Source organism: Manacus vitellinus, unplaced genomic scaffold (genome assembly GCF_001715985.3).
Source record: "Manacus vitellinus isolate BGI_N305 unplaced genomic scaffold, ASM171598v3 scaffold_1_pilon, whole genome shotgun sequence".
Taxonomy (NCBI): Eukaryota; Metazoa; Chordata; class Aves; order Passeriformes; family Pipridae; genus Manacus; species Manacus vitellinus.
In genome coordinates, this window is record NW_021939396.1 from 3228925 (window position 1) to 3256417 (window position 27493).

The window sequence follows — 27493 nt, forward strand, 5'->3', positions numbered from 1 at the left end:
AAGTTTGATGTCTTTTGCCCAGTTTTATCCAGGTTGAATCCTGTGCCTGTCTCTCTTTTGAAGTACCTACCCCCCAGTCTTTTATTGCCAGGCTACACCTTTGTGCCATTGACCTCATACTCATCACTCCACACTCCCTCTAAGGATCTTTGCCTTTGTTTCCTTCCCCAAAAGGTATCACTTACCTTAACAAAGGTATCACAATACCTTTATCTCCCACCTCATGGTGCTTGTATAGTCTTACTGTCCTTCCTCTGCCCTCCAGTTTCAGGTGCTTGCTCTTGTCACTTTGCTGAGCTGCTCCAGGTCTTCCAAATGGCAGCTCCTGGTTTCCTTTCTTTCCTGCATCTTCCTTCCCAACAGCCCCCATCAGACAGATCAAAACAGACCTACACTGCTGAGCCAAATGATGTTGTTCTACTTGCAGACAGCAGAAAAATTGTACCAAAATACTGTATTTGAGCATGGCTTCAGGGTATCAGGCATTTGTGTGCTCAGTGCCGTGATACACAGAGGTGAAACTGCAGTTCTTTAATGTCTGGAAATTTCAGAAATTTTAACATAGGAAAGAAACAAATGACAATGATTTTGTGTAAACAGTGTATGTCAATATTTTCTGTTAATGTGGCTATTCCATTTTATCTCCCTTTATCAGAGCTATAGATTTAGAGAGTGAAGCTCATTTTAATAGCCCACCTTCTCTCCTTCCCTGCATACTCTGATGTACTTTAAAGGTTCTATACTAAAGAATTAGTAACTTGCCCATCCCACATAAATACCAAGTGTCTCATCAAATCCAATAGAAAAAAAAACAAACCTTGAGTATGTACATCCAAGCTTTTATACACAATTATCATTATCAAAGAAAGACTGGCAAGGATTTGAAAATACTTTTAAAAAAGCTGACTTATTTGCTGGCACTAAACATTACTATTGTATAATCTCAACCCAATGTGAAATCAATATGATAAGTTACGTGCTTTAATGATTTATTTCAGGTGTCTTACTTGGAAATCCAAGTTGGCTTGGATTGTTTTATTTATATGTTAGCACTTAGGACATCTTGAAGATAAAAGAAATGCATTTTCTTACTAGAGAGATGAGATAGTGTCACACCTTCTGCAAGTGATTTATTGGAGTTATTTGTTAAGAATATAAAAGAGCTTTTGTGTTCTGTATATGTTGTTTCCTCCAATAAGAGTTTGCCAAAAGGTATCACTGGTTAGGAGGAGTTGTGTTGACACACTGCTCTTTAGATATGTATAGAACATTGTTTTGAATAAGTTTCCTGAGAGATTGTGATGATTATTGTCTCATTGCACCTTGAGAGAGGTTGTTTGAAAACTTATAAAAGCTTTAATCCTGTTTTCTTCTTGTTTACACAGAAGGTGAAAGAGCTTTACCATCAATACCAAAGTAAGTTTTGTGCTTTCCTGTTTTATGTATTAAAAAAAAAAAAAAGTTTTGAAAAATAGTTTTGTTTAAGGATGCTTTAGGAGTTTTTACATGGGCCTAATTTTTATTGTTTGGTTTGGATTCTAGAACAGGTAGCAGGTGGTGCACAAAAGCCTCACAGCAATATTAAACTGTAAAGGTACCAGAAGGAAAATCTGAGGGGAAAAGTGCATAATACATCAGTCATATTTGACAGTAACAGAAGGAGGATGTATTGAAAAATACTTGAGTGGGATTCAGGCTATTTCTTTTGAGTCCATGAGTAAATTTAATTGTAGGAGTGATCCTGAACAGTTTCTGACTTGTGGTTTCAATCTGTGAGTCGATCTGTGCTTGTTTTTCCTATTTGTCCCCTTTTCTGCTTATGTGAAATACTGAAAATACTTTTTTTGCCCTTATCATAAATCTGTCCTGTCACCTTTTCCTAATAAAATTTCCATAATGGGGCCAGTCTAAGTTGGGATCTGGTTTCAGTGTAATAAAGAATACCAACTACATAGTAAAAACATCTTTATTTTTTTAAATATAGTAAAATAGAAAAGCTCTCCTCTGATAATATTTGTGGACGTGTAGAAAATGCTAATCTATGTCAGGCAAATAGAGATGCATTTTTTCCTGTGGTTGGTTTTATGCTGACACCATATCCAAGGTGTGCTAAGGCATGTTATCTGCATCTAATGATTCTTATAAAGGGTGCTAAGATACTTCTGCATTTTTCTCCCTCCCAGACTTTAAGGTAAATAAGAATAAATTTCTAATTTATTATTAATATATTATTTTGTACCCTCCTGGTGCCAGTGGCTGGGGCAGGCAGAATCACCTGTATCCAGTAGCACGTGACAACTGTTGGAAGATCAAATGACATTTAGTGCTTTATAGTGTCTTAACCTCTCTGTTTTTCTTAAATTATTATTATTACTTTCTTAACTAGTGGATGGAGTGTGGAACACAACTTGTTCCTGAATTAGTGGTTACTCTTCCTACACAGGTCCTGCTGCAGTCCTCACTAGCCAGGCAGCTTTCTCGTGGTGTAGAAAGAGAGAGGTTAAAACTGAGGGAAGAAAAGGAAATTAAAGTTGAGGCTGAAAACAGTAAAACTGGTAAACTTAGTCTGCACTCATGGAACAGGAAGATTTCTTTTTACTTAAATAGACACAACTTAGAAATACAGAATAACATCCTAATTACATAAAGTTACCTTGTTTTTATTGGTAGGGATTTCTGGGGTAAAATAAGGTTTGAAGGAAAAGCTTCTTCCCAATTTTGGGACAGTTTACCAAAAGTAAATTGGTACTCTTGAGCCTATTTAACAAGAGCAGCACATATGCTCTGAGTCTGGCAGCAGAGCAGTGGGCTTTTACCAGATACATAAAACTACCAGCCAACAGCATCTTGCATCTGGGGAGATCTGCCTGTGCCAGATGAAATTCCTGATTTCTGAAAGCATGTAGTGCAGTGTGCTCTGACCATTAATATTGTGGATATATGTGTAAGTGAAAAAAACATGGAGAATTTGTTAGAATTTCTGATAATAATGAACATTTATACGTAACATAACAGACACATAACATATACATAATGTAATGAACATGTCTACATAAGGAACAATACAGAATATATACATAATATAGTGAACATTTATATATAAAATGAGCAATACATTTATACATAGTGAGCAATATATAATATATACATAACATAATGAACATTTATTCATAACTACATTTAAATGTGATTGGTTTTCTTCCTTTACTTGATATGTAAATTAATTCAAAATTGTACAGGATAAGTCATCTTACAGACAAACTCTCAGTTCATACTGTTTCCAGCAGATCATACAGAAAGTAGAAGCACAGATCACACACATCTTAAAAGTGTGTACAACTTAGGTTTTGTGTTTGCCTTTAAATTTACTCCGTCTCTGAGACTCCCCACGCTCATTTAATTGAAATGTGCTCTCACTCCCCCGAGGGGTTGAAATGGTAGGTTCCTCTCTGACTTCTCCCCCTGGCTGTGGGAGGTGGACCGGCCCTGCCAATTGCAGTAGGTGCCTGTTGGGCTGAATTCCCAGAGCTGTGCCCCTGAAGGATGTACAGCATTCAGCGATTCCAACCTCTCTTTTACAGGCTGGCCAACAATGAGAAGCAGGGAGTGAGGTCACACACGGTCTCTGTGTCAGGTAAGGCTCATAAAAACCCGAGGCACGGGTTCATTTGTGGAGCTGGCAGAGGTGTAGGCAGGTTTTCCACTCGCACTCAGTTCACTGCTGCTCCGTGGCTGCTGACTTTCCACATGCAGGGCTGTGCTGCCTCTGCAGAGCAGTTCCTAAAGAGAAACTTTCATGCAGCAGCCACGTCCATTGAGATGCTTCAAAGCCAGGCCGCTTGTCAGCATTTCCACTTTACTTTGTGGTGAAGCAGAATGTTGTCGGCTAAACTCAAATTTACCTGAGTGTGTGCTAATTGTGGAGGAGCAGCTTTGAAAAGGGAAAATAGGCAATTAAATATTAATTGTTGCTTTTCGGAAGGAAGGAACTTTAATAGCTGTTTTTTTCTGTAGCTGCTGTTTAGATCAAAGCATTTAATTTTTGCTGTTGAAAATGACAAGTTAATTGAAGGATGAGCATGTGAGGTAATACATGTTGTTTCTGTACCTTATGGGCTTCTAAGATTTTTGTTAGTTACTGTGGTTTTTTTAAGTTTTATAATTGAGAGAGAACATTTTTCTGTTACAAAATCTTAAGTAATTTTGAAGGATTGATTGATCTTAGTAGAAAATGCATTTCTAAATCCATACACATAATATTTATTAAGGAGATTTTAATGCAAAAGTGTATTTATATTATATGTTTCTATAGGTTTCTAGTATTTGGCAACAAACTTGAGGAACCAACACTGTGACTCAGTGGATTTCCCACCCATGACTTCAGCCCCACTTTAACATTTATATTAACACTTAGTGGCCATATTCAAAAACCCAACCTATTTTGTACAAAAAGGAGGAAAGATACGCAGACATTTGATTAATTTCCTACTTTTCAGATTCCTTTCTTTACCCTTAACCATTTTTTACAGATGTTTGAGATTCACCCCTTGGCATAGGAAGCCCAAGTAAATAGAAGTTGTGCAAGAAAACGGGTGAGAGGATCTGGAGTTAAAATGTGTCTCAAGGTGCAGTGGTGCACAAACACTTCTCTACTCTTTTAAAGTAGCATTTTGATATTATTGTAGGGAGATTAGCTGTAATACCCCCATCTCTGGCATTCAGAGCATCCCAAAAAGGTGGATGATGGGGAAATGAGAGCTTTATGTAGCCCCACAGAAGAAACAGAAGTAGCAGCACTGGAGGTGAGCTGGTTGTTCAGGTGAATGTCGGGGACACTGTAAGGTGCAAAGCTGGCTCCAGTAAGCAAAACAGTACAGTTAAACCAGAAAATATCATTCTCATTCTTTCCAGTGCCAAAATGAAAACTGATCAGGTATTATTCTTGTATTGTAGTACCATTTTATATCTTTCCAGAATCATTGTGTTGATGCACTGGAAACACTGACATAATACTGGGAAATTATTCAACTTAATGCATTTATTATTCGCTCTCAAGGGTTTGTTCTTCTAATACAATGACACAAAACACATACATACTTTTTTTGTTGGTGAGGGTTTTTTGTCCCCAAATTATTTGAAATGCATTGAGAGTGTCATGGATGTCAGTGTAATAAATTTGAACCACAGGCAGATTGCTGAGATGAAGTTAACATGGTACAGGCTTTTCTTCAGGAGATGCTTTCTCTGACAATCTGAGTCCCCAAAGGAATCAGTTTGTTACAAATGAGGTAATACTTGATGTAGATGTGAAGAGGTGTCACTCCTGTTGTCACATGCAGCTCATCCATCAGTGTGGAACAAGGGAGGCAACAGCTGTACATAATGCTCAGTTAACCCAGAGTCACAGGTCAGCAGAGCCTGACAGCTGGCAGTGCAGAGCCAGCTGTGGGGGATCTTGGTGTGCAGAGTAAGAGCTTTTCTCTGGTGACATTTCAATGACTTAGAACCAAGAACCACAGGCTTCAGATAAGACAAGCTTTTACAACTCACTGTCAGCCGTGCCTGTCATGCCTTTGATAGCTTAAATCATAAATTAACGCTGCTGCTTGCTTGCAGTGAGATTTCTCCCCTTTGTTTAGACCCCTCCTGATGCTAAAGCTAGATAGCAAAAATCTGAGACAGATTCAACAGGAAAATTAAGCAGTCAGGCATATTTGTAGTATTAACGTTCTTAGTTCAAAAGGAAAGTTTCACAGTGAGTTCTCCACCACAATTTAGGGGAGCCAGCAATATCCAAACCCAGTGTGAAACATGATTTAGTGGTCTAAAAGTTTGGGTATTTATCTGAAGTTTTCTAGGTTTAAAAAGGAACCTGTTAATGAAAGACACCTTGTCTTTTTGAAATATTTATTAACATACCTTGGAGTATTTCTGGTCTAGTGAAATGAAAACTAGGTCTTTCCAAGTGCTTCAATATTCCAAAGCATACAAAGATAGAGAGGTTTTTAATCCTTTTTTTTTTCTCTCTCTAAATAAAGGCCTTTTCAAACTACTGAAGGGTGAAGTTGGTTTCAGGAATCCAAAGCAGCAGATTGCTGGACTTGGGAGTCTTGTGTCTCGCTGAACCAGATTTCACCACACACCTCTTACTGCTGTGTGCTTCTCTTTCTTCTGGTGTTATTTGTTGGCCTTACTTATTAAATTCCATGTTCCTTGCAGTGGGCATGGCATTTCACTGTGTGCAAGTAAGAGGCCTGCAAGATTTCCTCTTTTCTTAAAGCACAGTAATAATTTTATTCCTCAGCGCATTTGTGTGTCTGTAAGATTATAAATAACTACAAATAAACCAAATTAAATGAGTTGGATTTTAGATTTCTTTGGTAGTCATCTCATGTTTTGTCTGAATTTGCTGTGATTCACCAGAAGCAATGACCTATTAGATGAGTAATTGCAGCTTTTGCCTCCTTCTCCCTTTACATCTCTCTTTACATTAAAAAAGAGTTTTTTGTACGTAGCCAAAAGTGTGCACTCAGGAAATGGTAAGGCTAAACTATTTGCTCTGTGCAAACAGTGTATCAAATGTGCAAGAAGCAGCACACCAGTTAACTATAATTTTATTGACTATATTTCCGCTGTTTTGCTTGGAGACACCTTATTTAAACGCTCTACCCTGGACTAAAGGAACTTACTTTGACCAACACTTTGTTTTGAAGTGGAAAACATTAGCATTAGTAAGGTGATGCTTATATTTCCTGATACACTTATTTCCAAAAATAATAATTTACCTGGTCAGTTATATATTCTAAAAGGTTCTTCATAAAATGAAATCAATAAAGCAGTAGTTGCTGGCTCCCTTTTTATGTAAATTCTTTCTGACACAGGGTTCTTTGGTTTCTTCTGCCCCTTCCTTGCTAATGTAAATATGACTAGGAAGAACAAATATGCTTTTGCTTCCCGTGGCTAATCGCTGGGCTTGCTTTGCCCTAGAGAATTCCTAAGTTTTTTTTAATCCTAGCTCTAATGCTGCTTTACATGCAGTGCCACAGAATATGACATTTCAGGCCCACTTGTCTCAGTGAGTATTGAACAAGCAGAGCATTGACCAAGTCTTGGCAGGTTCTTGGCAGTGCTGGGTTTGCAGTTGGACTTGATGATGTTAAGGGTCTTTTCCAACTTAAAGGATCCTGTGATTCTAGGCAGTCACTCCTGGCATTTGGATGTTCACCTACTTCTGGGTCTAATAACGTGTTTGTAGGGATGGAGCTGTAGATGGGAAGGTGACAGTGAGGGAGAAGATAAGCTGTCCTGCAGCAGACAACACAAGGGATGTGTCTGAAGGGGGTTTTAGGATGTCCCACGGGGTTGGTGTCGGTTCAAAGCAGGTGCTGGTTTTGCAGCTTTAGTGTGTGCTTTTTTTGTGAAGGAAATTCAAAGGTCTTTGAAAATACAGTCCCTGTTTCAGACGTTAAAACAAACTGTTTGAGTCATCTGAGAAACAAACCCCAGGACAGAAGCCTTTAAGAGGGAAATAGGTGTCTTAAAGAGAAATTGGTTTGTCATCTTGTTCCCCAACTCATGCAGCTGCTGTCACTGGCACAGGCAGCATTTTGAAGTCAAAGGGGGGTAGCTCTGAGTGCATGGGGATGTGATGGCAGAAGTTTCTAATTATGCTGGTGTGCCATTGCCTCTCTGCCCCATGGTTTAGACACACCCAGTACATACCCTGTGAAGGAGAAACTGGATCTCCTTGGAGCAAGCTTCTATATAGGAGCTGAAGGATTTTAGTATCCTGGAAGAGGGACTTCTCAGCAAGTTGTCAGGTTCTGCCTTAGAATTGCATTTACAATATTGTTACACCTAAATCACACTGTGGTTTACTTCTGATCATGGCAGTGAAGTGGCATGAGAGTACTGTGAGGTGCTACTCAGGAGCAGATCCTTTTTGAAGTAGTTGTAAATTTAGTCATGCAAGTTAGCTGAAATTTCGATTCAAGTGAAAAAAAAAATCTGTTTTGAAGGAGATAAGCCTGATTTAAGGGGGGTTTTAGCATGCAGGAAAAAACAATTATATGCTGTAGTTTGTGAGATAGACTTCCAGGAGATTGCCTAGAACAAACTGAAATAGAGCAGGAGCCAACTGTCAAAACACAACAAACAGGAGAGGAAAAAAAAGATTAATATATTCACCTGATACCAGTGTTACAACACTTTAAAGTGCTCTGAATGAAGGAGATCTTGGGTATGAAGGGACCTGTCTGTAGGGGTGAGTGGTGCAGGGTAATCCCCAGCAAAGCCTTGAGCAGGATGGAAAGACAAATAGAATTTTATTGAATCATTCTGCTTGCAGAGCACAGTGCAGGCTCTGTGTCGTGATTCCTGTGCTCCAAATGAAGGTCTGCTCTGTGCTCAGTTCTGAAAGAGTTTCTTATGTAGGACTTCAATTTCCCACTTCCATTTGAATTAGTTGGTAGGGAGGAAAAGGTGTCCTTTGCTCGAGGTTGTTTTATAATGTCCATTTTATCAAGTCACTCCAGAAAGACAAAGCTGAGAAGTGTAAGTAAATTTTTAAATGGAAAATTTTATCTTGAGCACTCTTGGTTGTGTCTGCCAGCTCAGCTGTGTTGTACTCTACAGCTCACTTCTGAAAAGAAAGACTAACAGTCTTGGCAGAAATTACATAGTTATAAATTCAAATTATTAAGTAATTTGAGGAATATAAAGACCTTGTTACAGCTGTAGCTTTGCCAGATGGTCACAGCACTGGGAGACGTTCAAGCTTAAGGTTTACTGCAAATTAATTTTACAAACCTTGAGCAAGTTATTAGTCTCCATGTTCATGGAGGGAACTCATCCAGCTATTCTGCTGATTAATAAGATTATATAGTTAAAAATACCCTTAATGCTAATAAATTACAGTGTTTCAGATTCCCATCACAGTTGAATAGCCTGGTGCTGTTCTCTTTTTCTATTTCAGCCTGACTGACTTAAAGACTTCTTTTCATGCATAGAAAGACAAGAATGAATTGTGGTGACAATCTGAAGAAATTTCCTCCATGTCAGTGTCCAGGAAGTTCCTGCATTGATTCCATCAGTCTGTGGTGTTGGTTAAGGAATTCTGACTCCTGTGCTCCTCCTTTGTGTTCCATTCATTTGCTTTGAGCAGACACTTCTGCATTGCTGTAGTAACACTGTAGTAAGACTAAGGACATGTTCCATGCAGGGTCAGGTTTGGGGGTCTGTTGTTTGTGTAGAAACACATTTGATGTGATAACCCCATAGTGCTCATTTTAGTTCAGAAGCTTGAAAAACAATAGATGTATTCTTCCTATAGATTTGGGTGGGTTTTCTTTAGGGTTTATTTCCTGAAACTAATTCAGGAATATACAACTGAAATAGAATGGGCATTATAAATTTCAGCCTTTCAGTATTGGTTGTCTTGTACAATACTAATGAGGAGCTCCAGTAGTAACTGCCCTTTAGCCTGATTTTTTCTTTCTTTTTTTCTTTCTTTCTTTTTCTTTTTTTTTTTTTTTTTGATACACAGTAATTTTACTGAGTGCTTAGTACTGAGAAGAGGAACTAAATAGAAAAAGAAGTCCCAGTCTGCAATGTCCAGCAGCATTTCTGAGCTTTAGGGCCATTCAGGTAGACACCAGTGATATCCTGACTGGAGACCAGTGTGTAATGGTGGAAATCCTTTTAAGTAGTATTCATTTCAAGCAAGTATTTGCTAAGCTTTTGGAATGTTGGAACATTTTTTTTTTTTAAACTCAGAATCAACTTGTTGCCTAAATAATCTTACTTTAGTAGCTAGACTTGCAGATGTGGTAAGTTTAAGGCAAAGTGTCTTCCATTTAGTCTGACAGAAGAGTTGAACAAGCTTTAGACAGTAAATCATAAAGGCAAAGTTTGAAATGCAGGGGAAGAGCTGGACTGTCACATCCCAGGGCATCAGTGTGTGTACATGATGAATTAAAACCACTCTTGCCTTTTCAGTGTGCCCTTCATCTGAAATGGTTTAGTCAGATTTCAGCCCCTCACGTGTCACTGTGAGGGTGAGCAGCATTTCAGCAGTTCAGGCTTAAATTAGCTTTGTAGCCTGAGCAGGCAGGTCAGGAGTTGAAGCGTCTCTTCCCTTTTAGATCACTTGAGTTGCTTCCAGCGACTCTATACCTGTTCTTCTGTGTCAGTACAGAGTGTTGGGTTCCTTCATTTTCATGTCAACACCTTTTCAGTAGTCACTTAAAACAGCTGCAGAATTGTTTTCTTTTCTTCCATAGTATGTCTGAAGTTTTTTAGGAATGTTACCTGAGGTTTGTGTTAGAATGACAGCGCTGAAAATTGCATCAAGTGGTGTTAGGGAGAGAAGTCACTTTGGATTGCAGTAGTGTGGGATGCATGGAAATACTGATACACTTAGTCAAGAATTTTGCCCTGTTTTAGTTTTTAGCATTCAATCTGATTAGTGTTCCGTGATTTTCAGTGAACTACATTTTCGTTGTTTGTTGAAGTTGCTTTTATTAGTGTGTAATTCTCCTTTCCCACACTTCCTCCACTCCTCCCACCACTGGCCAGGAGCTGTCCCAGCGCGCTGCTGCCTTAGGACTCAGCTTCTCTTTTAACACCTGGACCCCCAGCCTGTAGAACTCAAGGTGGCTGGACCTCACTCTTGAGTTTGGGCTGTGAAGAGCTACCAGCAATAAGATGCTGGTTTTTTTTGTTTGATTGGCTTTTTAAACGACCTCTCACATTTCTGAGATAGGGGAGAAAGGGAAAAAAGGAAAGCAGAGAGGAGCAAACAGGTAACAAGAGAAATAAAAGGAGCAGGTATCTGCAGGTGCTGAGTGTCATCTTGTGTCCTTCTTTCTCACCTTCTGAAATCAGTCGTGGCTTCTTTGTATTTTCTTCTACTCCAGAATCTCTCTCCTCCTGAGAAGTACTTCGCTATAATTAAATGCAGTGAGGTGACTGGGAAGGGGGACATTGAGGACAGTGTCATGGGGTGTTCACCCAGAGATCCTTGGAGAGCTGGGATATCCATTGCTAAGACAGGCCTGCACTAGGGATAAGACTCCAGTGGCAGATTTCAGATCATACAATATATCAGTGCTCTGTTTTTGGAGATAAACTGTGTTCTTCCTTTCTTATGTAACCCTGCTCTGTGAAATATTTGTTTTGTGTTGTTTCAAGGGTTCAGACAGTCAATACATACATGTTTAAGTCTGGTGACTGCCCCTTCAATTGGAATCTAGCTGTAGCACAGTCTGGTAGAACTTAGATGGGGAACTTGGAAAAGTGGGTTGGACTTCTGGGATAGACAATGTTCTTTGTGTTGTTAATGAATGGTGTATATGATTGGCAAAAGCTGGCTTTATATTAATAGATTCTAGTCTCATTTTTAAAAATTGAAATAAGAATTACTGTGGAAAGGAATTTGAAAGAAAATATCAAATATTCTTCAGAGTTTCAACAACATTCTAAATCCGTTTTTGTATAGAGAATTGTAATGTAAACCTTTACTTTTATGTTCGTTCATTGTAGATGTTCTCTTCAGTCTCTTTTCTTTTATTTCCAAATAATTTGTTTCTGTTTCTTTTTTTTCTCTTTCCTTTTCTTGCCTCTTTGTAAAGGAGTCAATCACTGTCAGCATAAAGTAAAGAAAGCTAGACGCTTTCTGCCTTTCGTCTTCTGTGCCCATGAGTCGCCGCCCAAGGGTACTGCTCTGCTCTTTGTCTAGGCTGCCTTATTAACCCAAAAGCTGAATATACTAACTCAGTTACTGTTTGTAAACTACTTTAGCCTCAGGTAAACAGAGTTCCAAGAATAACTTCATTTGGTTTTCCTCCTGTTGAATTGGATTTTCATGCAGCGTCACCAGCTTGCTGGCCCCCGTTTTTATGGGGGGCTTCTTTTCAAGCATCACACGCTACAATGACAAACATATTAATGATTTTATTTGTGTAGTTATGCAGCCCCTGTCTGCCATGGGTTTTTTTGTTACTATATTTTGACTTCATTCTTGGACCCCTGATGCAGCATGCGTATGAATGAAATAGAACAGCAACAATAAGCATCGGCTGAGATCACTTTGAATTAAACACTGAAAACAGCGATGCTTTTGGCTGCGTGCTGGTTCAGCACTTGGACTGGACCGGTTTGGCTTTGTTAGGGGTAAGAAGAATTACCTTTTATTTATAAATACTGTGTAAAGTGCCTTAGCTTGTGCTGTGGGTGTTGGTGTGCAGTAGGGTTGCTGCAGTACACGCGGAATCCGGTGCTCCTTCGAGCCTCTTCCCTGTAGAGTCGCTCCCTTTGCCACTCGTTTAAATTCCAACTTTGTATGACTGCAATTGTAATACTGCTCTGTGTGATTGATACTTAAATGGTTCCATTTCTTAGTCATATCTTGGTGATAGCACAGGAGTGACAGGAGTGCACTTGCTCTGAAAGGGTCAGCGTCAACTCTGCTTATCCAAAATCCTCAGTGTTATGTGCAGAGTCAAGTTGAACCAACTCCTCTGGCTGTAGACCTGTTTGGAAGTACTGAATAAAACCCAAAACTGACTTTTCTTAACAGTGCATTAAAATAACTAGTTCCACTCCCAAATTTAATTCCTGTGTACATTTGTGTTTGAAAGTCCTTAACTCTGTTTCATCATACGAGCTTCTTAGGGCATATCTTTGTCCCTTGGGTTTTAGGTGAGAAGTCTTAAATTCTACTACTTTTCTGGTTTCTCTTGAGTCAGGTATATAAGATAACTACAGTCTGAATACTTTTGGATTACTCATGAATTTAATAGTATATTTTCCCCTCCCCCTTCTCTGTCCCCTCTCTCTCCCCCTCTGTTTTTCTCTCTCCTTGCATGCCACCTGGATCTGCAGATGAAATTAGTGGGGACGGTAATACGTTTTCTAGTCTGTGTGTTACTAACGTGCAATATGCAACTCTTATATCCATATACCACTTAATGCACATTTCAGTAATACGTTTTATGCAGTTTTTTAGTGTTAAAAAGCAGTCTGCTTTGGATATTAGCTGATATATATTGTACTTTACAGGCTGTGCCAACTAACGCTTTCTGCTAAACTGGAGGTGAAAAAGGACAAACTGTGTCAAACACACGGGGATGTGGGACTGCATGTGTTTGCATTCAGACCAGTGGCATGATGCAGAGAAGGTTTAGAGGTTTGCAAGAGTGTCCAGTTTGATTGAAATGGTTATATCACAATCAATTTGGTCAGTGAGTGAGATCAGCACCTGAGAAATGAGTCTACTGGGTAAAGCTTTAAAGGCATCAAAGTGCTCCTTGCATGAAAAGAAGCTGTACATGATAGATTAATGCAGATTGGAGACATGAGTGTTAATCAAGCTTCAGCTACTCAAACCGCTAATTTTAAAGACAGATTTTAATGTTTTGGGTTTTCTTTACAAAACTTTGAAACTCATTACAAAATATTTAACTTCTGCAGACTTCATCAGTCTTTTTTCCTCTGAAAACAAGTTGGGTTTTGGTTTTTTAAAAGAGATTTTTTTTTAGCTGTTTTTCTAAAGGATTCCATCTGATGTTGGGGGGAAAAAAAAATCGAACTGCTGGTACTGATACTGTATGTATCTTTATTCTTCTGAGTAGGAGATACTAAAAGGGCATAAAAGCAGCATGCAAAGGAAGGTGATCAGAGGAAATAGAAATCATGTCTTGTGACTGTCCTTCCATCAAAATGTAAAGGGAGTGTATAATTTTTCATCTCCTTGCTCTCCTTAAGATATAAACTAAAGATACCACCCCAGTTTTCTTTCTTTTCTTAAACATTAAAAGGATACCTTTTCTGTCATAAATTATATTTCAGATACTGACCCTAGGTAGCTTTTTATTGGAGCTTGTCATCTTTTATAAATTACAAGCTCTGATAAATGGGAAAAATCATGAAAAGTTCAAACAGGTGTTAAGATCATGGATTAACTATTGTGGATTTAATATCCTGGGATGATTTTTCCTACTGTTTAATAAATGCATTCAGATTTAGTAAAGCTCAAATTGGCTCATTCACATGTGTGACCACCACTGCCTTTGTCCAAAAGCGACCTGTTTGTTTTTCCATCTCCAAGAATCTGGGGTTGAAAACAAGTGAAAAGGTTCAGTGCTGGGTTTAAAATGTGCGAGAGAGCAGCAGTGATGAGCCCTGTTATTAAATCTGAGTTTTTCTGGACTTACCAAGACCTCAAAGACATCTGGAATCGCTGCTTTGTTGTGAGTGTTCAGCTCTTGCGAGTGCTCTGACACATTCTGCTTTGTGGAGCAGCCTGCAGAGCCTTGCCTGGCTCAGTTGTGCTTTAGGCCCCATGTAGGTTCTGGAATATCCCTTGGCAAACACAGCTCTGGTCTGAGCAGAGCTGCCAACAGTCTCACAGGCTGTGACTAACTGTGGGGTTGAGCCTGTACGTGAGGGAGGTCAGTTGTCCTTATTGTAAAACACTTTGAGCACATCAGTGTTAATGCCTTGATTGAATTTTCCTCTGATTCCCAGAAACAATGACAGATATATAGATATATATATATGAATTATTTTCTGAATTCTTATTATATATTCCTCTCCAGAGCGTTAAATGTGTAACAAGAAATATTTGTGTAGTTAATTGCATACATTTAATTTATCTGGGTTGACTGTGAAGACTCTTTTGGTTTCATGATGGTTTTGAGCAATGGATCAAAACCCTGTAAAGGTCTCTGTGCTGTTCTGAGATTGCTTTTAGTATAAATTAACTCATTAATTTAAAGTAGAGTGATGAACAAGCCATGTCATTGATCACATTTTGTAAGCTCTGTTCCATAACCTACTGTCACAAGTAGGTTAGGGGATTTTTTAAGTGGCTTCACTTCTTGTTTCCAGACTTTTAAAATTTTTCTCAAATATGTTTATAATGTCTTTCATCCAGCCTATTTTTTACATAGATTAATAAATTTCTGGTATCCTCCACGAAAGTTAAAAAACACCCTGCAATGATGTTAGAAGGAAACAAAGTGATTTAGCCTCATCACATTGGTGTCACACAGCTGATTCCTTTCAAACAGATGCTCATTTTTTAGATTAAACTGAGGCTTATTTTCTGCAAAAACCTTAGTTTATAATGTAAGGGAGGAAAAAAATACCAAGAAAGAGATAAGTGCTTCTGGAGTGTGTTGCCTATTCAGAATTGTGCACTGTCTTCATAATTAATTGAATTTTCATTAGGTAACTCTGTTTCACAGTGTCCTAAACTGAAACTACCTAGCAAAAATTCTAATTACATAGGATTTCCTGATTCTGTTTTTACAAGACCTGGTATATTCCTAGAGGAGTTCAAAAGAAAAATAACTTTAATTCTATTTAAGTAGTAAGAAGCTGGGATCATAAAACTACATAAACTGCATTTACTCCCTAAAGTGTGTTGAACTCCAAGGTTTATAGGCAACCTGTAGTTTCCTAATTGCTGAATATTGGGTTTGTCTGAAAACTAAGCCTCTGGTTTATCTGTGTGTATAATATTGCTGAGCCTTGCTCTGGTTTCAGAGTTGGCTTACACTGGTTGAACTGGGGGCTGCTGCCAAAAGGGATCATCCCATCCTTCTTCCCACTCTCACTGTGGCTTTGTCCCATTCACCAGCCAGAAACCATCACTCTGGAAATCATGCCAGGGGAGGTGTAGGGATATTCATATGCTCCAGGGCAGATATGGGAAAAGGGGAAGTAAATCATGGCTTTCAGGGGCTTTCCAGTGTGTGATCAACCACAAAAACTGCACACTGGGTTTGAAATTATTCAATTTCGAGAACTTCTCTATAAATTTCAAGTTGGTGAGTATATTTTAACAGCCTTGAAGTAAAAAATTATCCTACTGTTGTGGACTGGCTTTGTAACCCCTGGAGGAATTTATCTGACCTTCAGGAGATGATCTGCACACACTGGAAGTTCTTTAGAGCAAGAGAAGGACCTTCTGATATGACTTGACACCATTTAAACCATTTTGAGAACAGATGATGTAAAAGTTGTAAGTTTTAAACAGAGGACAAAAGGCTCTCTCATTTTTCTGAAAAATTTTGGGAAGTTGTTTTCAAACCCCGTCCATGAGATCTTGACTCTTGACAGCAAAACTAGTGGTGAATTTCCACTAATTAAGGAAAATTGAGACTAATGCAAGAAAAATGGATGTAAGGTGAGAGTGTGGCTTAAAAGGTCTTTGTGCTCTAGAAGATTGTGGTAAATAACTCACCTGGTCACACTGACAGAAGGTGGATGCTGCCCTGGAACATCATTAGTGTCTTATGCCTGTTTGACATAAAAAGCTAGCAGACTGTTTTTCATGCTTTATTGAAGGTTTTTAATTGAAGCAATTTAATCTATTAATAATGTTTTTTTCCTTACTGCAATGGAATTCGCTGTTAAAAAGATTTTAAGCCAGCAATTTAGATGGGTTTTAGTTACAGAACTCGAATTTTGAATACAAATGAATCTTCCTTGTTGAATGCATCTATGTGACGTAATGTAATTGGCACTGAGGTCATTCTCATACCATGATTTATGCATGAGCAAGTTTTATTCATGCTTCTGTAAACGTGTCTCAGCAATGCTGAACTTGGGGGTTGTGACATAGGAGTTTTGATAAATTGGAGATGTTGTTCTGGAGAATTGTTTTCATCTGCTTTTCCCGAAACTCTTCAATTCCTCCCTTTGCAGAGACTGATGACTATGCAGAGATTATAGATGAGGAAGACACTTATACAATGCCATCAAGTAAGTGCAGTGGTTAACTTGGGAACTTTTCTATCTAAAAAATATTTCAGCCTTAAATAATATGTGTCAGAGAAAATGTTCTTTATGATCTTGTGAAAACTCACAGAGTCAGTGATTTTCAAGTTCAGGTTTTAAATCGAATAAAACCAAATTCTGTTTTGCTGCTGTCAGTGACTTCACAGTGAAATTCTCTTTATGTCTCAAAATGTATTTTTTTTGATTGTGATGCTGAGCTTAAAGATTGGATAAGATCTCTGTGATAAGAGCAAACAGTTTGGAAAGCTTTGTGTATTGCTGTCTAACTGTATCTCACCTTGCTCTGTGACAGACCTGCTGCTCTCCAGTTCCATGAGAGAGGAAATCTCAACTGAGCCACATGCAATTTTGTTAAAGATGAAAGACTTCAGGAACAAAAATAAAAATTCAAAGTTCTACTGAGTCTTCATCTTTGAAGTAAAAACAATGATGCTGTAGCCACCACAAGGATTTTTGTCTTAATGACCTGTTCGAATTATAATCTGAAATCAAAGCTCTTTCATTCAACAGCAAAGTCCAATATTTCGATTTTAGAAGTTGTGTCTGCAAAATTCCCGTTGCATATTGGCAACCCAGGATTTCTCCAGAAGCAGACAACCTTTTGATACACAATCCTACAAAAAACATGAGTTTTGGTTAATGCAAGAGGGGAGGGTGGTGCTGAACTGGTGCCATGTTCTGCTGAACAGCCTTGAATGTATGTGTAGTTTTCTGAGTTTCCCACTCCCCCCACGTGGCAGGAGTGTTTCACAATCACCTCAGTGTTTACAACATCGTTTCCACTACTGTGGAAAATATTTGAAAAGCAAGAATATATGTTTGGCAAAACATATATTTTTGAGCGTCAGTATTTGAAAAGCAAGAATATATGTTTTCCAGAAATAAACAGTGTGTTTTGAATGTCTTGCAGTAAGTCACTACGTGATTCTGTTCACATGATTGCAGGATCAAAACATATTGTGATAAATTATATCCTTTATTTTTTATTAACAGATTAACTTTGTGTAATTTATTTCCCCCTCCCCTAATCTTTTTATTTAAATTCTCATGGAAATAATTACTTGTGGGCCCAGCCCTGGATGGTGCTGAACACTTAAGGATGACTTCAATCCAAAACCCATGAGGTGGGCTGTGGAAGGAAATTCATTAAGTGCTTTGCTGGATTGAAGGGGACTCAAATGTTCAGCTCCCAAAGGACTGAGCCAGTAAAGATGACAAGAACACACCTGTGACTTTTGCTAATGTAAACTTAAAATTGCATCAGTATATTTCTTCATATTTCAGAAAAAATGTTAAAAAATGTTTGTCCTTGTCTTGATTTTTAAGAAGCTCTAAGTAAGCATTTGATTTTTCTCTTAATTGCACTGCAGAAAGCTATGGAATAGATGAAGGTAACAGGAGACCCTTTACCCATCCCTGTATGCTTGCAGTTTGGAATGATGTGGAATTTTTAAGTTTACTATTCACTTTCATTTAATAAACATTATTTATTTATAGTTAAACCAGTTAGCTTTGGGATTTTAAAGAGGAAAATGCAGTACTTAAAAAAAAAGAGATGGAAAAGGCATTTATCACCTTGTTATCCAGCTCTAGATGACATAATTTCTGTAGTGTGAATGATGTTCAAATCAAGGTTATGAAGTTCTAAGCTGGTTGGTTATATTTTTTTCTCTGAATAACACAAGTAAAGGTGAAAACATATAGTGTATGTGCTTTTCTGCTATTCCTGAAATATTTTTCCATGTCTGCGAGAAATTAAATTGCAAATGAAGTCATTCAATTGCAATTGATTAAATGTTTTGCTGAAGTACTGAGCCATTTTTATCAGCAATAGTCTCAGCCTATTAAACCATAACATGAACAAAATTGCATAAGTCCACGAGACATCTCAATTTTGCTTCAGTTACACACTGACGGAGGTGTAGTGCACTCCAAATTTTGCTCTTCCATTTTATCCTTTTTTGCCATGCTCTCGTTTCTGTATTTTTTTTCTTGCAGTTACCTCTTTAAAAATTCTCTGGGCTCTTTTGATGGTTCCAAAACCTAAAATACCACATAGTGGAGTTCTCTTAACCATCCAGAGGGATGTGTTTAAAACTCAGGCTGTATTTAACATTGGCGTGGCCCTAAGCTGTTTGCTTTGTCTTTCACCAGCTGTAATTAAGAAGGATTCAATTATGTTTATTGCACTTGAATCAGTGCACAGTAGCCAATTTAGCAGTTTAGATTTCACAATTCCTTTCCCATTGCCTTGGTTCAAACATTTGTTTCAGAGGTTTAAGAGGTCTCCACTGTGTGTGTGTGCAGCATCTGCATAGGTTGGTGTGCTGCAAACTGTTAATCTTAGCTATTCATATGTGAGACATTGAGTGACTTACTTTTGAGTTTTGTGTCTTGTGGATTATTTCTCTTGCCCTTCATCAGAAAAACTTAATATTTTAAGTGCATTATATTCTTGTAGCCAGAGATTATGAAATTCAAAGGGAGAGAATTGAGCTGGGGCGCTGCATTGGGGAAGGACAGTTTGGAGATGTGCACCAAGGAGTTTACATGAGCCCGGTAAGCCTCCTTCTAAAATAAAAACAAACAAACAATAAAGCTTTTCTATTTAAAAAAAACAAGTGTATTCCTTAGAGGCCTTGGTTTGACTCTTCCAGAACCAGTAAAAATTTGCTCCACTGACCATCTCAATGGATCTCTCACAGAGAAGCTTAATAAAGTTACTACTTTTTCCTGAAAGATACAAAATGCTTGGACACTGATCCATCAAAACACCAACACACAAGAGTCACATCAGTGAAACCAGGGAGGTTGGCAGCACTTGTGTAATTTAGGCTGGTGTTTATGTGTTTTACTAGGCTGCAGCCACAAAGGCTAAGACTGCTAATTAAATAGATCAAAATGAAGTTTTGTGGAAAAAAGGCAAGAGAAGGCTGCAAAAATGAGTTAATTTCAACCAATTTCAAGCTTATAATAAAGTAACTCTGCAAGTGTAAAATGAAGATTTATTTCATATCAGAAAAAAAAGTGGAATTTTTGATAGATGATACAAGAATTCATGTGGACAGTAATTAATTCTGACTTCAGAAACACTATTTCCAAAGAACAGCTGGTTGGTTAGGGTCCAAGGCTTAGTGGGTTAATGTTTAAGTAAACAAGGATAAATTTTATCTATTTCAGAAAAGCTTGAAGTCTGTTCTGGTACCTTCACTTAAAAAGCAAATCTGATACACTTTGCTTCGAGGGAGATTCTTATTTTTCATTTAATTCTGTCCAAGTTAACAGGAGTACTGAGGAGTGATGTTTCACTGCACTTGGGGCATGGTGGATAAATCTAGAGCTCTGTAAAACCAATTAAAGACCCTTCTCTGTTTTTTTTTTTAAATGTTGGCTTGTCTCCATTTTTTTTGTGAATTAGAAAGGAGATTTTACTCAGGCATCCTGTGACTACTATGGTATTTTTAAACAGCAACCAGCTGATTACTTTTATTAGTAAAATTTTACTACATTTAAGACACTGGAATATGTGAAGGGGAAACAGAAAGTTGATGTTATTAAATTTTAATGTTCTGGTCACAGAGTGTAACTTACACTCTGGGAAGAAATTTTACAATAAACAAAAGATTAGTTCCAAGAACATGACAGTGTTTCCATATATATGTTTGGCTTGTGTGCAAAAATACAGGGGAGATTTCTTGCCTCTTGTTCTGCTAACTCAGATTTGAATCTCCAAAATTCCTTATATCCCTTTCACTGCACTTGTAAAGTTCTTATTCTGGTGACTGTACAGCATCCACCTCTTCTGGAATGCTGTTTTCTCCTGGGTGTTCCTGAAGTATCCCAGCCAGCCTGTACTTGTAGGATACTGGATGGAAAATGGATGTATATATACAGGGTGTATATATACAGCCAGTAAGACTGACTTTAAAGGCTCATTAGCTGTGGAGTTAATGCCAAAGTGTCATTTAAAATAGGGTTTGCTGCTCAGGAAACAAACTGTGGCCAGTCTGATACATCCTCACTGGTTTGTCTCCTTATCCAAAACCAAAATATCAGCAAAACCCTGATATCAGGCCTTTTCCTGTGTTCATTGTGCAAAATGTCTGGGGTCTCTGATGGTTGCAGACACTGAAACTCTTCCTTTTGATGCTCCTGTTGGTTATGAGATGTTTCAAAAACTTGATGTGTAACCAGGAGAGGGATGGGTCTGTCAGGCATCCAGGGCTGATTGTTCAATCCTGATTTCATAAGGGAATAAAATCATGATTTACCACCAGTTTTTCAGTCAGTTTATGGGCATTTTATGTATGAGAAGAGGATTTAATCAATATTTTCCAGCTAAGTCAACTTGAAGATCTATGTTGTGAGCAACTTAGAAAATAAACATTTAAGCCTGCAAAATATAAATACTACTCTAATTCTGGTAATGTTTGTCTTTACTAATAGATTTAAAATAGAGCAGTCATGAGCAGACATAGAACATAACTGTGAATCTTCACCTCTCAGTGGCCTTAAAAACTGGGTTTTAAGGACATACATCAACCCTGTAGTCTTTCAAGGAAAGGTTCATTTGTAAACTGCCCATTAAAAATGGCCAGCTTAATGTAATGTAGAAGCTTAGTTTTAAAACATTTCAACCTTTTTCAGTCCACTAAGAACTTCTCATTTTTCAGTATTCAAAAGATGAGCAATTAGACTGGAAAAATCTGTTTGGTTTTGAATACATGTCATTCTGTTTAACTTGGTTTTAAAGCCTTGGTCTGCCTGATTGTGAAGATAATATATAAAAATCTTTGTTTTACTTTCCTTTGTAGTTTGGGTTCACAATTGCAGCAAGTCTTTCCTCTGCAAGAACCACAGAAATTCCTTTACTTGGCTTTCCAGGTTGCTTACTTGCATAAGCCAAGTGTTATTTTTAGGATATATCTCCTCGTTTCCTGTATTTTTGCTAAATATTGTCAAGAGTTTACCATCCTCAATAGCACAAAAGGTTTCACTTAAACTTACCACCTTTTGTCGTAATTTTTGCACAATATTAACATGGTTTAAAACAGATTAAATATTTCCAAGACACATTAGATGTAAATGTTGCACACAAGGTGTCTTGACTATAATGGCGCTGAAGCTTTCATCATGTGATTTCTTAGCTAAAGGTATTTTATTTAATAGTAATTTTCTCCAAAGCAGTTCTTGCTGGAATTTTAAAGGACAGCTTTTGGTGGGCTGCCTTAGAGTTGTTTCTCAATCATGTCTTTCAGGAAAATCCAGCCATGGCCGTTGCAATCAAAACGTGTAAAAACTGCACCTCTGACAGCGTTAGAGAAAAATTCTTACAAGAAGCCTGTGAGTATTAAATAACTTCTTTGGGGATCACTTCTCTAATTGCTCCCTGCAAAGACTATGACCACGTGTGCCAGAAACTTCTGAGGCTAATGTAAATCTTTTATTAATATATGGCCTGACTTTTTCCTCTCCAGCAATATGTGCCAGGAGAGCACTTTACTTCCTTGCATTGCCCATGTATATGGTTGTCTGTGGGTTCCTTGATTCTCCAAATTAAATGGTGATTTCTGACTCCTCTAAAGCTTTAGAGCCAGTTTTGGCATGTTATAGATCTGATCCTCTATTTCCTTCTTAATGAATTTTAAAAAAAAAGCCCAGCACTTTTTTTGGTGTATTACTTTAGAAGGTCAGGTAGTTGTTTTTGCTAGAAATGTTATGTCTAAGAGAGATCTGCTTTGAAAATTCAGAGTTAAAATTTATGGAAGAATAAACCATTTTTCTAAATAATTGCCCACAAATGGCACATTTCATATGTGGAGGAAGGCTTTTTGTTGAGATGAATAGGAACAGGAAACTTTTGTAAGAATATTCAAGTTAACAATTCCTCTATTGTTTGGTTTTGTAAGCAAATTAAGATATGGGACTTAGGCCTTAATTTTTGCCTATTATCCTCTGCTATTGTGTATCTATAAATGTTGTAAAGGTATTGTATTATATCAATAAATTAATTGGTTATGGTCAGATATTACAGTGTATTTTATTCAGTATTCCTTTATTCAAGGATTTTTTCCTAATTATTCAGAAGATCTGTGTTCACAGTTAATGGCTTCTTACTTTTGAATGTCAGATTTTTCTTAAATTATTATAATTTTTTCCACTACATTTCTATCTGTTGGAACAGTAAAAACCACTGCTTACAGTAATAACTCAGCACTCACAGGTAGGCTGCTGTCTCCTAACAATGTAGAAAATAATTGCTCATTGAGTGCTCCCTATTATGCCTTTGAGTTTGACAGATTAGGAAATGCCACCGTAGTCGACAGATAAATAATGCTTTTCGATTTTGATTTAATAGTTTTGCCATTTCTTCTTTCTCTTTTTCATTCTAATTCCCATCCCTTACCTTTGACTTGTGTTCAGATTGCAAACTCGCTCAGAACAGTTGGTTACTTCACTGACTTAATAAATGTATTTCCTAATATTTTAGTATTAGGAATATTAAGATATTTTCGTGGAGTTTCAACACTGCAAAGGTTTAGCAGTTGTTATTGCCTGTATGACATTTCACCATGTTATTTATTCCTTTTTATTAATGTTTTAAGCTATGTCAATGATGGGGATGTTTGTTTCCTTGGGGTTTTTTTCCTGTATTATTCATAACATTAGTGTTTTAAAGAATATGTTATCTTAAGTTTGCCCGTAAAGTTTTCTTTGCTGGAAAGTATGTTATTAAACTATTGTAACTTTTGGTCTTAGGATCAGAATTGTCTAAGGATTTTTGTAGGGGTCATTTGGTTACACAGCTGCTGTGTACCCACATGCAGAAGTAGAATTCAGAGCTGTTCAGAGTAAGAAAAAAACCAGAAATGCTTCCTGGTTTTAGCTTGAGATGAGTTTAAAGCCAAAAGAGAGCAGGTTCTATTCTTGCCTAACTTCAGGCAAACTGAGGCAGACTTTGCACTTTAGTAATTACCATGTATCTCTGCTGACATTACAGACTGTAAATGTAGAAAGAAATACTACTTGAGGATCAAATTAAGGATGTTTTGTCAAGAATACATTAAGGATGTATTTAAGGATGTATTTAAAGACGTGTGCTAAGGATATATTTAAGGATGTTTTTGCCATGCGGGTGTTGGGAGAGAAGAACTTAATCAGAGGACTGATGTTTGATTTAAACTGCCAGACACGTGTCCCCAAAACATTAGCAAGCCTTCAGTCAGTCTCTGAAGTGAGCAGTTCCAGGATGAGGGATGTGGAGGACTCCATCCCTGGAGGTGTTCAAGACCAGGCAAGATGGGGCTTGGAGCAACCTGGAAGGTGTCCCTGCCCATGGCAGGGGAGTTGGAACTGGTTGATCTTGATGGGCCCTTCCAGCCCAAACCATTCTGTGATTCATATGTCACTGCATAAAGCATACTGTGACTGCACTGCTGAGACTGAAAAGTTAATTAACTCCATGGGAAATAAAATGAGATATGAATGCAATGATTAAATAAGATTTTTGTTTATGTCATAAACTGACAGTCATTTATTTCCAGTAATTGAATTATACAGACTGTTTTGTCTTGCCTCCTCTTCCAGTAGAAGGGCACAGGTTAAGTGGCCATGCACTGGTTTGACAGGGCATTAACTTTGGTCATGCTCAGCCAGGACTGAGAGCCAGCCCCTGACTTGACTGGCACCTTCCACAGCAGTTTGCATTTCTGTGAGTGGAGAACAGCACAAATAAAGCAAACAGCATTTCCCACTGCCCACAACAGACGAAGTGACCAGACATAACTGCTTGCAACAGTTGTTTCAGGCTGTTTCAAGACCTGTGATTATATTTTGCGGTCGCAGCCGAAATGCTTCTTAACCACCGAATTGTTTTCATTTCCTTTCAGTAACAATGCGTCAGTTCGATCACCCTCACATTGTGAAGCTCATTGGAGTCATTACAGAGAACCCAGTTTGGATAATCATGGAGCTCTGCACGCTTGGAGAGGTATGGAAACCCCTCGTGCAGCTTTGGTCTCCTCTCCGTTAGCTCACAGATCACTTTACGGAAGACCGAAAGAACACTTCCCAGTACTAAGACATGATATCAAACATGATATCATACTCCTTTGTAGAATTATGGGCTCAGAAACAGGAGTGGCAGCATTTGACCTCCTCCTCCACTGAGGGAACTGCATCACCTCATTCCAAAGCCATTTAGTCAAGAGTTTTCAGAGAATTCAATTGCAGTTCCAGAGTGAGAGCGTGACCTCTGTCAAGATGATGATAATATGATATCATTTAAACAGCATTTGCAAACATACCTTCTAGAGGTGAAATTGTGGTACATCTTTTATTCTTCCCAAGTAATACTGCATTTTCCCTTGAAATATGTTGGGGGTTTTTCTGTAGAGTCTCTGCAGCGGAGGCCCTAGATAAGATGACTTCCCTCATTATTTTGATTTTTTGGATGAATGGTTCAAGCAAAACTAGAACCTCACTCTTTATAATCGATTAGTTTTCTTTGAGCCGCATGTTTCTGAAAATGCAAGCTGCAGTGACATTTCATTCTGCGTTGTGTATTGTCATTGTAATTATCAAACTGCAGTACATTGTCCAGAAGAAAAAGGAGAGGAGGGAGAAAAAACCTGTAGTGAAGTCGTTTTCTGTCAGAAAATTACAGATTTCCCTTCCAGTGCCCAAATGACTTTTCAAAGCCCTGTTTTAATTTTTAAGGAGATTCAAGTGCCAGCTTCCAGTAGGTGCTAACTGCCTTATACTGGGAATATAGCTTATAAATATTCTGCATTTATATTGGTACTCTCTGCTAAATTCAGTTGTTTTAGCACATGTAGGTTAAAATAATGCCTCCAAAACAATACTGATCTACTCAGTGTTTGGCTTGGCCAGGTACTGTTAAGTTCTTAAATTATTTAGGCTGTAAACATGTGCTGTACTCAAGGGTAGAGTCAGTAAAAGTCCAGGAGGGCTTCACTGTGGAACAGCAGCAGCAGATGTTCTGCAAAAGGAGCCTGAAAGCAGTGCACAAAATTACTGGATTTTTTTTGTTTGGCTAACCATTTTCATGTAGGGAAAAACTGGTTGAATTTAACCCAGAGTTAATTTTATTCATGGGAAGTGATTTCCTTTTCTCATCCAGCCTTCAGGGAAGGAAGTCATGCCCATCGATACTTGTGTAAACTTTACAGTTTGAGATATGCCTCGTTCAAACTTGTTGGTTTTGGTCCTCATTTCTTTCTGTTTCTTCCTTCCTTGTGCAAAAAGCTGAGATCGTTTTTGCAAGTAAGAAAATACAGCTTGGACCTGGCCTCTCTGATCCTCTACGCTTACCAGCTGAGCACAGCACTTGCCTACTTAGAGAGCAAAAGATTTGTACATAGGTAAGATTTCATACATACATGTGTGTACGTGTCTATTTTCATATACAGCTACTTCATATTTTATGCAATGTCGTTTTTGCAGAGGCTTCCACCAGAATGACACCCTTTTCAAGGGTGACACCTGCTGGCCCACTCCTGGATTGACTCGGAGCTGGTGCCCGATTTTAATTGGAGTCGTTTTTGACTTGATTGTTGCTTTGTGGTTACAGTATTTTTTTAAAGCTGTGAGTCAACTGTAATCTTTCAAATATAGAAAAGCAAAACAAGGGCAGATGGCTTCTTAAGTAAAGAAGAGGGAAAACAAAATATTTATAAAATACAAGTACTTGCTTAACCAGAAAATGAACCTAAATTTCCTTTGTGGTGTGTTTTGAATTTTATTCCCTTGAATCTGAACATGAACTTTCTAGGGAGAAGAGACTGACTTCAGCCTCTTACTGCATGCAATTAAGAGTTCACAGCACTCCAGTTTATGATGTACCATTAATTTTGAACTTCAGCTGTTTATTTGTGTTTAAATACTTACAGTCAAACTCTATATGTGTTGTGATAATGTGTATGCAACCACTTACATATAAAGTAATACCTATATATCTATATGCATAGATATTTATGTTAAAAATATTTTAAATAGCAGACCCATGCGATTGTTATGGCTACTTGGATTTTAACTTGCTGCTCATGGCTTGGACAAGTGAATTCTTTGCTGGGTTAGGAACTGGCTGCATGGCTGGGCTCAGAGTGGTGGGGAATGGTGTCACACCCAGTTGGGATCTGGTCACCAGTGGTGTTCCCCAGGGCTCAGTGTTGGGGCCAGTCCTGTTTAATGTCTTTATCAGTCATCTGGACAAGGGGATCAAGGGCACCCTCAGTCAAACAACACCCAGCTGGGCATGAGTGTTGATCTGCTGGAAGGCAGGAAGGCTCTGCAGAGGGATCTGGACAGTCTGGATCAAAGGGCCACAGCCAACAGTGTGAGGTTCAGCAAGACCAAGTGCCAAGTCCTGCACTTGGGTCACAACAATCCAACCACAAAAGGACCTGGGGGTGCTGGTCAACAGTGGCTGAACATGAGCCAGGGTGTGCCCAGGTGGGCAAGAAGGGCAATGGCACCTGGGCTGTACCAGCAATAGTGGGGCAGAAGGACCAGGGCAGGGATTGTCCCTCTGGGCTGGGCACTGGTGAGGCCACACCTCAAATCCTGGGTTCAGTTTTGAGTCCCTCACAACCAGAAAGACATTGAGGGGCTAGAGTGTGTCCAGAGAAGGGCAGTGGAGCTGAAGAAGGGTCTGGAGTACAGCTGG

At 38.3% G+C, this 27493-nt stretch overlaps 1 protein-coding gene across 18 annotated transcripts in view; it reads left to right on the forward strand.

Moving 5' to 3' along the window:
* PTK2 (protein tyrosine kinase 2) overlaps nt 1–27493 on the forward strand; it is a 175635-nt gene that overhangs the window by 117494 nt on the left and 30648 nt on the right. For 5 of the 18 annotated variants that reach the window (XM_029959399.1, XM_018075708.2, XM_018075722.1 and 2 more), the window contains 10 exons: nt 1386–1416; nt 3582–3634; nt 11631–11714; nt 12883–12900; nt 16714–16770; nt 18177–18197; nt 19268–19365; nt 22065–22149; nt 24696–24796; nt 26074–26189. In XM_029959399.1, the coding sequence (XP_029815259.1) occupies nt 1386–1416; nt 3582–3634; nt 11631–11714; nt 12883–12900; nt 16714–16770; nt 18177–18197; nt 19268–19365; nt 22065–22149; nt 24696–24796; nt 26074–26189 (664 nt within the window). The remainder of the gene's footprint in view (nt 1–1385; nt 1417–3581; nt 3635–11630; nt 11715–12882; nt 12901–16713; nt 16771–18176; nt 18198–19267; nt 19366–22064; nt 22150–24695; nt 24797–26073; nt 26190–27493) is intronic. The other 13 variants (XM_018075738.2, XM_025895371.1, XM_025895373.2 and 10 more) reach the window with 5 other exon arrangements.